The sequence below is a fragment of the Eucyclogobius newberryi genome, unplaced genomic scaffold, assembly GCF_026437365.1.
Source record: "Eucyclogobius newberryi isolate DKJ021-1_F unplaced genomic scaffold, fEucNew1.0.hap1 SCAF_4, whole genome shotgun sequence".
In the NCBI taxonomy this organism is placed as follows: domain Eukaryota; kingdom Metazoa; phylum Chordata; class Actinopteri; order Gobiiformes; family Gobiidae; genus Eucyclogobius; species Eucyclogobius newberryi.
The window spans coordinates 27,750,979-27,766,964 of record NW_027316056.1 but is presented as its reverse complement, the minus strand read 5'-3'; the positions used below and the strand labels follow the sequence as shown (position 1 = coordinate 27,766,964).

The window sequence follows — 15,986 nt, the reverse complement described above, 5'->3', positions numbered from 1 at the left end:
GTAGTGAAACACAATCTGTCAGGCCCCCTGGGAGCTTTACAACTGACATTTTATTTTATACTATACGCAGTTTATACTGTGTTTTTCTGCAGGCGCACCATACTACACATGGAGTAATGCTAGAAGTCAAGCTCTCACTTGGCATTGATTGTTGGTTGGCACTTGTTAGGGAGATTTGCAGGTTTGTGTTCTTTACATTATTAGGAAAGGTTTATAATGAACAGACTTACTTTTGTCTGGTTTTATGGCTTTTGACTTAAGCACAGGTACAGTACGGTCTGTAAACAATATGATTGATATGATGTTGTGCTCAGGGCGTTACCATAGATTCCTTTATTCATTGGAAACACTGATCTTATTTCTAATCATAGAGCCGTGACAGATGTCATAAGTCATTGATATTATGAACCTTTTTATAGCTTATGTTTGAAACCTTTTGTGCAGTCTGTCATGTTGTTCATTAACAGTGAGAACAGCAGGGACCTGAGCGTCACAGGTGTATATTTCTGGACCCTTTTGGACCCATCAGACACATGGTAGTGCTCTGACTAACATAAATGTTATTCCCAGTTGGTATGTGAGTGTTTCCTAACGTGCCATCACAGGGGGATCTGCCCGGCCTTCCCCGCTGAATCAGCCATGCATCTACAGACCATGTTGTGACACACGGGCCCAATGCCGTCTGCCCGCCTCTATTTTAGCCAATTGGAACATCAAGAACTTATACAAGAGTTCCTGCTATTTGTTGATCAATGTTAGTCAGACTGTTAAAGACTACCAGATGGCCCCAGATTGTTTTCCTCAATGTAATTTAATGCTATTGACTCTCTAATTAATGTTTTCTGCTGACATGCTGCTATTAAAGCTGTTTTTTCATTTTTGTAAATGTGTTCTTTTTTGTGTTCTGGATAACCAGACTAACCCTGTCAAGGTACAGACAGTGGTGCGATAACGGACCTATTTGATGGAAACTATGTACATTCAACATTCAATAATTCATATAGATTATAAATGTGTATTGATTTTATAACTCTTGTCCAGTGACACTCTTAGCCTGTTCGTTCCTCATTCTCCAAAATCAAGAATAAGTATTACACTTTTATTTGATGAGTGGAATAAAAACATAGTTTTACATCAGTAAAATGTTCAAATTGATTTTAGCCATCTTATTATCACATTTGCATTGCTTATTCTGAGCAGTCATACAACCTTTTAGGCCTTCATAGATGTTGGTGGAATCATGGCAGGATTACACAGTGAAAAGACACTTTAAATAGATACAGTGATTCCAGCTCCAGTCTGTGCCTCAGCACCGAGCTCTATCTAGTGGCAAAGAGATGTAACTTTCCTTGTTTCCCCTTTGTAGCTTTGTATAATCATTCCAGACATGCTTTGCCTGTATGCACAGTATGAGTCTATACTTAATAGGTCTACCAGATGTCAGATAAAGGTGTTAATGATAATTGCAGTATATTTACCCCTGTTGGGCCTCTGCTTCCTATACAAACTCTTAACTAATAAGATGGATTACTGCTTGCAGTTGAGATCATTTTGTGCCATTAATGTCTTGATTTGAATTCAACAGCAGACATTATTAATGAAGTGACACTTTCTCTATCACCTAATTAGGGAGTAATGAATGTCAGATTGATCATTACCCATGGTTAAGTTGTTGGTTGTTGTTTTCAGCATCCTTCTTTCAGTTCAAGAGCAGAAATTGGATGGGAGTAAACCTGTAATCCTGGATAATACATATTTGATTACTTGGTTTTTGATGGATTTATTTGAGCGAAGGTTATTTTAAACCTTTAGCCTCTGCATATATACATCTCTTAATATTATTCTTTTGATTTGCCATTTCATTTTTGTAGTCTATTTGTGTTTGGAGCATCCCGTGTTGTCAAATCTGGTATGTATTTTTTAATACATTTTATTTCAGGATTGTATATTTTGCGTGCGGTGGAGCAGATGAAGGGGAGGCATTAACAAGCAAGAACTATTCCATCAATGAGTGTAGTTGCAGTACTGTACAGCAGAGGTGGAAAACCTAAAATGGCAATGAACACATTTAAAAAAACAATTTAAATAAAGTGTAGGTAAAAATATCAATTTCTAGGGGTCTTGCAGTTGATCGTGTGTTCATGGTGGTTGTAGTAAAAAAGTGGTGGTCACAGCAGTATTAATATTAGTTATAGAATAATTGCATTTTGTATATGGGGTGGACAATATATTGACATTTAGATATTATGAATCTTGTTTTGAAGATTTGCAACATTTGAAAATCAAGTACATGGTTTATAGTAAAAAATACTACAGAAAGAGACCATTTAAAAATGTATCATTTACATTTTACAGTTTCTACTATGTACTACTGGAATACACAGACTCATTTTGTATGTTTTTAAGTCCATTCTTTCACTATTCGACATTAATCGACAGCTTTGATGTGAATTGTTTCATTTTGTCTTTCCCTTTTGCAGAGCGTCTGGCCGGATCAAGTCGATGTCACAGGGCTCCGGGGGCTACGACAGCGACAGTGTGGAGATGCACCCCATGGAGGACTGTCCCGATGCACAGTACTATCACATGCAGTGCCGGCTCGGGGAAGGGGGCGGCTATGAGCGCTCGCCCTCCTGCGGCGGGGCGTCCCGGAACTGGGGTCTGCGGAAACAGGCCATTCAGAACTGGCAGAGACGCCCGTACAGAAACAGTGAGGGAGAAGAGGGGGACGTCTCAGATGTGGGATCTCGGACCACAGAGTCAGAGGAGATGTGGGAGCAGGAGAGGAGGGCTGTGGCTGAAGTCCAGCAGTCTGCACCGCCGTACCCGCACCACGTCAGAGCATACTACCCCAATATAGGTAAGACATCCTGTTACCTCCGAGCTGTGTGCTTATCGTACAAGAGTGTATTTGAAATATGCTTTGAATGCAAATTGTACAGATCCAATTCAGAAACCACAGTGTTCTTGCCATATACCAATGTCAAGGAATCAAAATTGTGTTTGTGTAGTATATTTGTAACTGTCTCTACATGCAGACTCGGGAAAAATCCTGAGAGCGTTTACCGTGCACTGAACAAAGGCCAAAACTTTGAGATGAACCTTAAATTGTTGCTACTTGATAATAGATTATTAAATATGCATTCAGATGTTTAATATAATTGTTTTAAGAATGAAACAAGCACCATGTTGGTTGGGTTGAACGGTTTGGTGATCTTTTTAGGTTTATCTGATCGTATAGGAGTGATTAAATGTGGATGAGACTGATGTTGGACGGGTTGGAGGGTACAGCTAATTAGAGCCCCCACACATCTAACTAGCATTATACACGGTACTTCCACAAATAATCTGATCTCATGATTATATGATATAATTATATGCATTAAGTCGAGAGAATTCTATTTTTGTGGTACTTTCTGAGCTGTCTTCTCACAGTCGTCTGTATTAAATCAACACTTTTGCTCACTTATTCTACTTTTAAGTTGAATGTATTGCAGAGGGGTTTTAATCATCTTTGAATCAGGTAAAAACGTACAATGCCATCTACAAATTGAAGGACCTTTTTATTATTATTTTTACTATTATTTTTATTATTATTATGTTGTATTATTACTATTATTATCATCTTAAAGCCACTCAACAGTAAGCTTTAAGAAATCATAAGCCATCGCTGCCTCATAATGTAGGATTTTTTCTAAGCCCTACATACTGTGTACTAGCGTGTACTAGCTTTACGGTTTGGAGCATCTTTTTGGCTGCTACTGCCTCACGTGTTTCTAATTGATCAGTACTTTTGTGTTGCGGCCAAGTCCGAATGATAATGTTTTTCAGATTGTACATCCCTCTCGCTGCCTTTGCCAAAATGCTCAAACTCACTGCCATTCACCCACCTGCTGTTTGGCTTTTTGAACACCACTTTGCACAGTATTCTCGCCATGTGAAAAAATAACTAAAACTGGACCACTTTCCTATGACAAATCACTATGGCAGCCGCATTAAGGCAAAGATATTACTGAAGTAAAGATATGCGCAGCACACAACATGCCACTGGCTTTGACGTCGTTGTTAGCGTAATGTGCCAAGTTTGATCAGATGGTCCGTGCATGTTATTTATTTCCCCAGCATGTAACACACAGTCCGGCTTTTTGCGTTCACTTGGCAGTCTTGAGCGTAGGTGGTGTGTGTGGGGGGGGGGAAGAAAGAGTGAAAGTGGATAAGAGAGTGTAAGCAATGGTTCATAGCCCTGATGGTTTCGAGCAGACACCTTCCAAGGCCAAAGAGGAATGACTCATCTGAGTTCTTGCCGAGAGGAATAAGGCAGGCTTGGATTGGACACACGGGAGCATCCCATATATAGCAACAGAACATACCAAGATGGCACCAAGGAAGACATTTGTGTAACATGCCAAAGACTTGGTGGAGAGTGGTGCCGCCAAGCGATCAAACAAGAGAACCATAGCTTCCTGAAAACTGAGATGTCGGACAAATTATTTTACATATTTCACATTTTCTTTGTATTACTCAGGGTTTGGTAGTGTTGCTGTACACGAGGCATCCTATATTTTCTGAATATCTATTTGAATTAAACAAAAATGTGGTAATGTAACAGATTCAAAATAAAAAAAATGTACACTTAACTGTGTAATCCACAAATGTATCTCTTCCGTCAGTGTGCCCCAGGGCAGCTGTAGCTACAGTAGTAACTGAAGTAAAGGAATTATACACAAAAATGTTAAGCGACCGGCAAAGCGTCATATAGGGCTAATCGATTATTACTATTAATTAAAATGTATATTTGCAATGGCATGTGTTGGCAAAACGGTCACGACAAAGTGGATAGAATACGCTATTGATTTGTTTCTGAAATTGGCTTGTGGTATTGTGTGGTGTATGTGAAACCGTAGCGACGCCCGTAAGACCCTGAAGCTTCACCCGCTTACCTCCACCGCCCTGCTCAGCTATGATAGGCTGAGCTGAGCCAACCACCGCTCAGTCTCTTTCTTTCAAACTCAGCCCACCGTCTCTCCATTCAGCAGTTCACTCCTCCACCCCAGCACCACCTTTGCTCCTCAGCACCATATTTAGAGGTTTTTATTTTCACCACCGCCAGTGTCTAGGCTCCCGGGGAAGCTTCCTATCATATCATGCGCCGCACCTCTCATCCTGCATCGCTCATCGTTATCCAAGCGGCCAAACCAGACCATTGTACTATCATAATAAATTAAAAGATAAGGAGTACAATTTCGCAACACGTGAAGCGCCTTGCTTGCCTGGCCGTCTAAAACCACTCACTTTTACAAGATTTGACTCACTTGACAGACAAAAGCATTGCAGGGAAGAAATAGCACCATTTCGAGTCGCTCTGTTTAAAAAAAAGAAAAGATAACGGCACTTTCTGGACCCTACTGCGTATATATTTTTGGTTTTATGTCTTGTATTTTATATTTTTCTCCATAGGTCGACCTGAACCAATCTACAGCAAACCGTGTCGCCATCCCAAGAGCCCCTCCAAATCCAACGAGGTCATCAGTCCAGAGGTACTCAAGATGCGAGCGGCCCTCTTCTGCATCTTCACTTACCTGGACACCAAAACGCTCCTCCGGGCCGCAGAGGTGTGCCGAGACTGGAAGTTTGTGGCCCGGCATCCGGCAGTGTGGACCAGAGTGCTGCTGGAGAACGCTCGCATTTCTTCCAAGGTGGAGTCTGACTTACACGCTTGACTTTTATGTTGTTCCTTTTTAGACTGCAATACAAATGTTGTCTTTGCCTCTGCTCATGTCTGTTTTGTTCCTCCCCTAGTTCCTTTGCACATTGTCGCAGTGGTGCACACAGACACATTCCCTCATTCTACAGAACCTCAAGCCGAGACAGAGAGGCAAAAAGGAGAGCAAGGAGGACTATCTTAAAAGCACACGGTGAGCATACAGATGCAAGAAAGTACAGCCAAGTTACAAGCACAACATTACTCTTTTACTAAGAGTGTTTTCTACATGCAACATTAGTCTTCTATATTACCACAAGCCAATTTCCTATACTCATACTCAATCATTTGATGACTACAAAGCGTGTTTACTGTGGTGCTTGCGTGTATATAATGATATTTTCTCGATGCAGTGGTTGTCTGGAGGAGGGATTGGAGGCCTTGTTGAAAGCCACAGGGACTAGCTTGCTCATACTGAAGATCTCTCACTGCCCTAACCTGCTGACAGACCGCTCTCTCTGGCTCGCTAGCTGCTACTGCCGAGCCCTGCAGGCTGTAACCTACAGGTGGAGACAAACACACTCCCATGTGTCGTAATATAACAGCATTGTTCATGTTATATAAGTTAAAAATGCATACGCTGTGTTCCAGAAGTGCCACGGACCCAGTGGGCCAGGAGGTCATCTGGGCACTGGGAGCAGGTTGTAGAGACATAATCTCCCTACAGGTGGCGCCACTGCATCCATGGTAGTAATAGTCTCTAATAAAGTTATCCTTTTGTCTTGTCAAGTTTTACTCACTTTAATGAATGTGCTGACAGCCAACAGCCAGCTCGCTTCAGTAATCGCTGCTTGCAGACCATTGGCAGATGTTGGCCACACCTCCGAGCTCTGGGAGTGGGCGGAGCTGGATGTGGCATTCAAGGACTGGCATCACTGGGTAAAGCATTCTAGTTTCAGCCACTTTTCTTGGCAAGGAAGGCAAGTTTATTTGTAGAGCACAATTCGTACACAAGGCAATTCAAAGTGCTTCACACAACAGGGAAAAATGCATTATAATCCAGAAATCACAAAACAGTTTAAGACATAAAAGAGAAGAGTGCAAATTAAATCATTTCAGTCATATGCACAGCTAAAGAAAACTGTTTTTAGCTTAAATTTGTAGAGTCCTGTTTCATAAAACCTTCTAATCCTTTTTAGCTCCTATGTCTATAACACATCAATCACTGGTCACTGTAAAGCTTTTTGGGTGAATTTGTATAATTTCAGATGATTTTCCCTAAAACTGCCGACTACAATTACCTCAAATTACTCAAATTGAAGCTCCAGAGACGTGCATTTTGTCTTCTTTTGTTAGAGCCAAAAACAGAGGTTCTTTTTAAAGACAGGAAGTTAGGAGATGTAATTACCTTGCTGACATGTTTTGGCTGTCATCTGCGAGTCAGATAAGAACTGTCACAGGCCTGTGTGTCGTATCACTTATCAGAGTGACCTGCCAGGTTGACATGCTACTCCTTTTTGGATCAAATTGAAAGCTGGGCTATTGTTGGGAGATATTGACTGACAGACAGTCGATGAAGCATGTGTTTTTGAAGCCAAAAACCCTCAAATTAGGTGTAATTGTAATTGTATAAAAGTTCAGTAGTTCTGTAATTTATTTAATTAGTGGGTTTGGAAAACAAACTGATCCTGATTCTTCCCAGAATGGTTTATTTGACTGGACATAAGAGGTTTATATCTTTCCCTTTATGTTTTATAAGCCCATGAGCTTGACAGTTTCCTTTTATCAGATTGACAATAGGGAATAAATTAAGAACAATTCAAACGTGCTGCCAGTGGAGCATCATCATTTCAATGGGTTAAGAGCGCGTGGGTTGAAGATTTCAATTCACCTACATAGATATATTATGTTTATATCAGTAATAGTCAACAGGACAATGAAGGACAATGTTTAAAAAAATTAAAATGGCTTGTCACGTCTTATACAAAGTGTAGGGGAACAAAACATGTCATTATTTATGTAAACTATGTCCTTTTTTGCATATTTCTCCCATTCACAGCCAGGAACTGCATGCGACTGCAGGTGCTGGAGCTGGATCATGTGAGCGAGATCAACCAGGAGGTGGCAGCAGAGGTGTGCCGAGAGGGGCTGAAGGGGCTGGAGATGCTGGTGCTCACCTCCACACCCGTGACCCCCAAAGCACTGCTCCATTTCAACAGTGAGTGCAGCCTGTTCCCCTGTGTTTCCGCCTGTGGACACACTGTGACTCTCAGATGGCACATGTCCCGGGGCGGTGGGGGCATTCAAGTACACAGCTCCAGTCGTTAATACAAATATTCATCCTACTGAGAATGTGTTGTCACTTCATTCTTTACATTCTTTACTATATAGAACTACAACTACATAAGGACTAGCTCATACTGAAATTATAATGTAAACGACTTAGTTATCCCTTTTATCATTTGGGCAATGTAATTAATTTTGCTTATTATTTCAAGTCATTATATTGATTATTTAGTGATAAAATCAGTTACGAGCTGTTATACTGTAAAATAAATGCCAGGAACACCTAACAAGTCTATGTGTTTGCAATGACAATAATGTGTTTGTTCTCCACTGCAGGCGTTTGCCGCAGCCTGAAGTCCATCGTGGTGCAGATTGGTATAGAAGACTACTTTGAGGATCCCAACAGCCCTGAGGCCAGAAAATTATTTGACGAGATGGTCACTAAGCTGCAGGTAAGACAAGGGCTTATAAGTATGACTCACCAAATAATAACAACTGAGACTGAGAATGAAGACAGTACATGCTACAAACTTTTACCTTTATATTTAGATTTAGCTACATTTTAAAGAGGTTTTATGGTTCAAGAGGAAATCAACCTCAAAGATGCTCAAATGTGAACACTATTTTAAAATAAATACATGAAATGCTAGAAATACACATTAAATTACAGTATTATTTACATAACCACTGCATCCAAAAGCATTCTTCTTCTTCAAAAATAAAAATAAAAATCCATCTTGAAGGTTTTATTTGACACTAAAGCTGAAGCGCATAAGAGGAGAGAGACATTCTGCAAACAGCCGATGCCAGGAAGCGACCCCATAACACTGAGATGGCAACAGCAACATATGTGCAACACCTTATGCCTCTGCACCACCAGCGCGCACCCAAAGCAGTCTTTCAGTTTGTGGTTGTGTTGGCCAATTTCTTATATAATCTGTGTAATATTTTCAGGCGTATATATTCCTCCGCCGCGTTCAAAGCGTTGCAAAACAAACCGGGGAAGGTCTTACACCTAAACCCACACATTGTTTCTTTATATAGTGAACGTGTCCCTGGTGTTTTGCATAACACCATCCGCATGTCTACACTTTCACCAGCATTGCAGCGCCGTACAGTAGAAATCTATATGTACAACAGCTACACACACCGTTTAAGCGTGACTCAATCTGCACACACGCTCGTTTCGGATGACTCGGCGCTAACTCGCTCATCGTGAGACGCTCGGGTCATTCGTAGCCGACCGCATTCAGAGGTGCAGATGTTTAAAAACTCCCAGGTTTTATTTATGTGGCGCTTTTAGTGAGTCAGTTAGCGTGTGTTCAGCGATTGATGGTACGAGGCTCACTCACAGCAGTTAGATAACCTCTCCAAATGCTCCCAGCAGCTTGGAGCTATTTATATGTGCTTTAAAAGAAGAGGCTCGTGTTCAATCATCGCACTCAGAACGAGAGAGATTGGGAGAGGGAATTATTTCTTACCCTGTTGGACTTTCTTTTCAAAATAAAAGCCCACATTCCGATAGTTAAGCCAAGTCCTGTCTCTGGCTTGTGAAGATTCTTTCATTTTTTTTAGATTTATTTGTTTAATGAGACGATGCATGTCCATGAACAGCCAATGTAAGCTGAACTGCCAAGAGTATGCTCCAAAAGTATCCATTTATTGTGTCCATGGCAGGAGTTTTGAGGCCCAGATACATGTCCTAAGGGTCTTAAGTCACATGAATGCCCCTGCTGAAAACCATCATCTCAGTCCAGTATTTAAAAACAGCACAGTCCTAAAACACTTGGGCTAAGGAATAAACATTAGACATAGAACACTACAGAACACAACCAGCAACATTTTAAATAAGAATACAAGATTACATCAACTAAGCATCAACAGAAAACAAAATCACGGCACATTTAAATTACAATACAAGTCCCACTTAGTCCAAAGTCTAGTAAATTCCAAATTAATTCATATTTTCCCATTTGGTCTGATGTTTGTTACTGTGTCATCATTGGTGCAGTTTGTGTCATCCACTTTGTTTTTTTCCTGACGCCAAAATTATGCTCCAAAGGTATCAATTTGTTGTGTCTATTTTTTGAGTCTGCAGTGCCTTGATTAATTTCCATCCAATATTTCCAGCAGTTTCTCCAGCAGTTTGCATTTGGTTGTGAATAATGGGGAATAAGCCGCCCCTTTTTCAATAATGAGGGTTTAAAAACGTTGCTTTATGGAATATTTCACCAGATTTTACTTAACGTTTGATCAAAACCACCAGCGCTTGGAGAACCTTTTACATGTTTTACTGTTTTTATTGTGCTGTTATTTGAACAGTTATTTTTTTTATCTTTAACATTTAATTTTATCTTCCATTGTCTGTTATGTTATATTCAAATCAATGAATCAGTGGCACAACAGCTAATAATTCATATACACTACTTATATTTTGTCACTCGTTTTCAAAAACTCTTTATTCTTTTTAGGGTCTGAAGAAGAGGCCGGGCTTCTCCAAAATCCTCCACGTAAAAGCTGACAGTATCTGCTAACAATTCTAGAACAGGTCTTGGTGAGGCGCCATTTTGGCTCCTATCAATCATAAGTGAACCAGCTGTTTGGAGCCTGCTGCATGGAGTTAACGTAAGAGACGTGCAATGGCCTCAGCAATTACAAGATGAAGAGCAAGAACCAAGGTGATCTTCACTAAACTCTGCTATTTGAAATATTCACTGAGAAGGACAGCCAAGAAAGCCGGATGTGGAGACAGCGCTGTAACTTTCAACATCTTCAGAACACATTATTATTGACACCTGGGATTACTTTCCACACAGCAGTTTCATGGCCGGACCTTATGACACTGCACACCAATATCAAGATTATATAAGTGGACTGTGCTTGGACATAGATTTACTTTCTCAAGGGTTCTTTGTGTTTTCTCTCAAGGAGACACTGTTTAATAGATGAAGACTCAATACACTTATTATTTGATTGGCTATGCTTTATGTTCAAATTGGACAAAAGGCACTTTTCAGTTCTAAGAAGAAACACGTCAGCTACTACTTCCAGAACAAACTGCTCAAAGACTCAGCTGCAATTCAACCTCTGTTTCACAAGAACTGGACCATGACACAACTTGACGTTATATTATCCTCAATAATCATGAGCCTGGATATTTACCCATGGTGTATTTCTCTTCACATCAGTGCCATTCTTCACGTCTTCATTCCGGTGTGTTCTCCAATGTTCCATCACAAGGAGAGATTCATAAAAGCAGGCATAATACTGCAGTGTCCCACAGAGCCATTCATGTTTGCCAATCTGCTGGCGCCCTCTGGTGGTATTTTTAGGCAACTAAACTACCGTAAATACAGTTCATGCATATTTATGCAGTATTATTATTATTGTCATTTTGGTCCAAATAGTGTAATACAGAGTATGAGTAGCAATACTAACAGGAGGTGGTTCACACTTCAAATTGCTGCATTTAATACCTTAACTTGGATTTCTTCAAACAAATATGTTTACAAGTTGTCACTGACCTTGTCAAAAAGAGTTTCATTAATATCAGGATTGGCTATATTTAAAGACTTGACATGCTTGACACCGGGAACGGCATGTGCATTTTAGAGAATGTAGTTTAAGAGACATTGCATTTAAACATTTAACATATTTATTTAGAGCTTTTGTTTAGCTTTAAGGAAATAGTACACATTGCACCTTTTAATTCAGAGCTACTTAAATTGTGCAATACAAAACAAGCTTTATTTGCTTGTATATCTAGAGGCACATGTGTCATTGCCTCTCTAAAAAGCAGTTCTCTTTAGCGTTTAACGTACTAAAGAGCAACAATACACCAATCAGGCATCAAACTATGACCCTTGTATCTTCACTGTGGCCACTGGGCAGAAAAAGTATGAAAAAGTAAAGATACTTCAAAATAATATTACTCAAGTAGAAGTGCAAAGTAGTGCTCAAAGAAATTACTTGATTAAGATGAAAAGAGTTCTTGAGGAAACAGCTTCTCAAATAACATCTAACTCACAATTTAAAGTGAATGTAATTGGAAGGAAAAACATCACACAGTATATTATATAAAATATAGCACAAAAGCTGGTATTTTCAAAGAATAGACACAAACTTGTAGACAACTCACAGTGGAAAGAGTGACCAAAACAGGTTACTCTTATACTGTAAAATATTATACTCAAGTGGGAGCAAAAGTAGGAGAAGTGTTTCAAAATGTAACTACCCACTTCTGATCATGGCACTGGTCCCTGTATTGTGTGTGATCAAGAGAGCAGTTTGTCCTCTTAGATGCAGTCGAAATTAAGACACATTTGACAAATCAAGGTACAAATGATGACGCTCCACGGCTGGTTTAGAACAACGCTGCTGCTCTTGTGTGTGATGGCAGTCCTGGCCCCAAGTGGACTTCAAGTATCTCGAGATCGTGTTCACAAGTGTGGGAAGGATGGAGCGCCCCCCGGGAGGAGCTGAAGGAAGTGTCTAGGGTGGGGGAAGTCTGGGAGTCCCTGCTTAGACTGCAGAAGAAGACGGATGGATGTATTATTGGATTGAACGCTGGTCAGAACACATGTTGCACTTTGTTTCCAATTGAATTGTTCGATCGGTGGTCACAGTGTTATGCCTGATTTGTGAATAATAACAACTGCACTTTTTCTGGAGGCTTCATCCGCTTCATAATCGGTGTTGGAGGACATCGCTGCATATCGTGGTGCGTGTGGTTTGTGATTCGTCCATTCTTTCATGTTCTTCCAGTCCTGGTAACTCCACAAACTACTCTACCGTCTTTAAAGGTCTGTCACAATAGGTAACACAAAGCACTTGTTCGTTTTTTGTTTTGTTTTTTTTGACAATCCTGCCTTCGCTATCAACTACTCTGTACATAGCCTTTGTACGAAAAAAGAAACAAAATATATATATATAAAAAAGTTGATGTTATATGATATGAACATTGAGTGGAAAAGTCGCTGTTTACAGGTGGTCTTCTGTAAGCATTTGCTCTCCAAAGCTGAATGAAAGCAAACATAGAGACTTATATTATATGTATAACAGTAGTGTTGAAATTGTGTACTAGATAACTTTATATTAAATGTGCATCAGAGTATTAAAGAAGAAGAGAATACAACTATTTATTTCTATAAAAAGAGCGATGTGTATATTGTTGGCATGTTTGTGTTGGAGCATCAATCATTGAGTTGCCTTCTTAACTGTTACTGCTACTGTGGCCAGAGAATATTAGATGTTTTAAGAGCTTTGATTGCCTGCAAGGTTTATTTTTTTAATTTGAGTCTGTTGTTGCACTAGTGAAAAAATACTCCAGATGTTTATTATTAAGAGTGTTGTTTTAATGTTCTGCTATTTCCACTAGAATGGGACAAAAATAAGATAAGCACTTTTTGTCTGGAACAACTGGATGGCTGGTGGTTAGTTTTGGTTGCCTGGTTACAGATACAACATAGAAATACAAGAAAGATACAACATAGTTAGTGTTACTTTTCTGTCATGTTCATTTTGGACACCTTAAGGGCACTTATTGCATTAGAGCTGGGCACCAGTTTCATCTGAAAAACCTCTGTAGGACATGTATTCTGATAACATTTACAAAAACATTGCAATTTGTGGGTATTTAGGCTAATTATGTACAATTCATTTGAGAAACAATTTTACATAACTCTGCAAATAAACCAAACATATTTGACAACATTTAGAGCCATTATTTATTGATCTGATCAAATGAATAGCCAAATTGTTATTAAGACAAACCAGCCCAAACTCTAAATACTAAAGCTGCCTCGCTCATCGAGGCAACGTCTGTTGTGATTTTGGGCGTTACAAATACAAATGAAAATACCTGCACTGTCTTGAATTGAGTTATTAGAAAATATTGCATTCTGATTTATGCTCTTTGCCTCTATCGACTTTGCTTTTTAGTGACAAAGGACCTGTTGACATTTATAAAGGAGCCATTTGTGAATGTTCACTGTTTAATGCACTCTTTAATTTAAGCTACAGTTTTAAAAATTAATGTTCAAATCTTTTTTTTTGTCTTTTTTTTACTGTGCTGCTGTTTGAATGATTGTATACTGGGCCCATGCATTTGAATGGTATTTAACATTACCTCAACACTTATCTGGGCAATTAAGTGTCTCCTTTGTACGTTCATGTTTGACATGTATTCTCATTCATACAAATATATGGATTTTGTCAAATGTTTTCAAAAGACTTTGAGCTTTTCTTTGAAGATCAGAATATTTGGTGGTGAACCATAATAAAATGCATTTTTTATGTCAAGAAAAACAGTGCCCACTAAAGGACAAGTATCCAAACAGCATTTTACTTTTGTCCAGAGAAAGATTTATTGCAGTTTCCATTGATTAATTGGCACAAAAAACTACTAGCTGATGGTGCAGGACTTGTATATTTCTTATTATATATAAACTAACGAATATCTAATTGTTTTTAAACTATAAAATATAAAAAAGGGAAAAGAGGGGGGTGTATTCTCCAAAGGTATCCATCTATTGTGTCCATGGCAGGAGTTTTGAGGCCCAGATGTTCTAAGTCACATGAAACTGCTGCAGTGCATTGTTTATCTCTTTGTTAATATCCAATATTTATAAACCGCACAGTCCCAAAACACATAATGGTTGGCAGCTACCCATTTTTTAAACATTTAGGAAATAATGAGTCGTATTCTTCTGCTTACACCTCGATGAAGGTTTGAAAATGTTGCTTGATTGAATATTTCAGTAGGTTTGACTAAAATTTTGATCAAAACTATCAGCCCTTGGAGAACGTTTTACTGTGTAATGACTGTGCTGTTATTTTTAGATTTTTTTTATTTTAAACATATTACCCTCTCTTCCATTGTCTGTTAATTATGTTTAAAATCAATTAATCATTGGCACAACTATAAATAAAGACTGTGATGTTGCCCAGTATGGTGCCGCTTGGGCCCCACCCTGGAGCCAGGCTCGGGGTTGGGGCTCAAATGCAAGCGCCTGAGGTTCACCCTGTGCCTTGGAGTCAGGGACAGGTCACTGTTGTGTTGGCTTACGGGCCAAAGAACAGGGCAGAGTACCCGGCACGACAATGACACCGGGAGAGGAGTGACTGGGAGGAACGGCAGCCCTGATCTGCAAAAGTCTGAAGTCTCTGGATGTTGTGGGACGGTCTTGACTGACACGTCTCTGCAACATCATGAGGTGGTCGGGGATTGTAGCTCTGGACTGGCAGACCGAGGTGGTGGCTCCACTGTTGAATAAGGGGGTCCGGGGTCTTAGATTGTAGTATTAGACAGACTTTAACTCTCAATCAATCTAATTGTTTCGAATTTGGACAATTTTAACTTAAACCAGCACAATCAATAATGGGCAAATTTTGGACAGGCACAAACTAACTTATTGGGAGAGAGTAAAGTTCGCTTCCTGGGGTGCGTCTCTCTGGAATGTCTTTGTTCCCTATCCCGACTTGGACTCAGAATGTTTCTCCTCCCGGGTCATGGGTCCTTCCTCTGGGACCTCTTGGATGGAACTCCTTAAATTTGATGGCCTGACTGGCCCGTGCAGTGTCTTAACTAGGCCGGCCCCCTGGATTTCGGAACCAATGTTCCATGGCCACATAGTTACACAGGTAAACATTTTGCCAAGACAAGTCATAAATAGTTAAATGAACATGCAGGCCAAAATCAACATTATGCACAGTAAATCCATCTTGTGGACAAAGTCTGCAATCAGATAAGAAAACAGTATAGAATTTTAGCTGAGTTTTGGCTCTAATCTTTGGCTTTAATCTTGGGAGAGAAAATTGTCTCCTGAGAGTTGAAAGCAGTCATCTTAGGAACATAACATAATTCCATCATTCGAACCATGAAGCATGAACCTTGTGTATGTGGCCTTTGTAAAAAGGTGGCTGATGTTATAGTAATGAGAAGCCTAGTGTCCGGCATGGCAACGCTCAGAGGTCATTTGCAGGTCGCCACTCTCAATTT

At 39.8% G+C, this 15,986-nt stretch overlaps 1 protein-coding gene across 1 annotated transcript in view; it reads left to right on the top strand.

The window, feature by feature from the left end:
* The window catches only part of fbxo41 (F-box protein 41), a 29,008-nt gene extending 17,318 nt beyond the window's left edge, over positions 1-11,690 (top strand). Inside the window, exons 6-14 of the mRNA XM_072463442.1 lie at positions 2,481-2,860; positions 5,458-5,696; positions 5,800-5,915; positions 6,115-6,267; positions 6,353-6,448; positions 6,522-6,640; positions 7,761-7,919; positions 8,324-8,439; positions 10,459-11,690. Of these exons, the coding sequence (XP_072319543.1) occupies positions 2,481-2,860; positions 5,458-5,696; positions 5,800-5,915; positions 6,115-6,267; positions 6,353-6,448; positions 6,522-6,640; positions 7,761-7,919; positions 8,324-8,439; positions 10,459-10,521 (1,441 nt within the window). The 3' untranslated portion in view covers positions 10,522-11,690. The remainder of the gene's footprint in view (positions 1-2,480; positions 2,861-5,457; positions 5,697-5,799; positions 5,916-6,114; positions 6,268-6,352; positions 6,449-6,521; positions 6,641-7,760; positions 7,920-8,323; positions 8,440-10,458) is intronic.
* Positions 11,691-15,986: the final 4,296 nt, after the last annotated feature.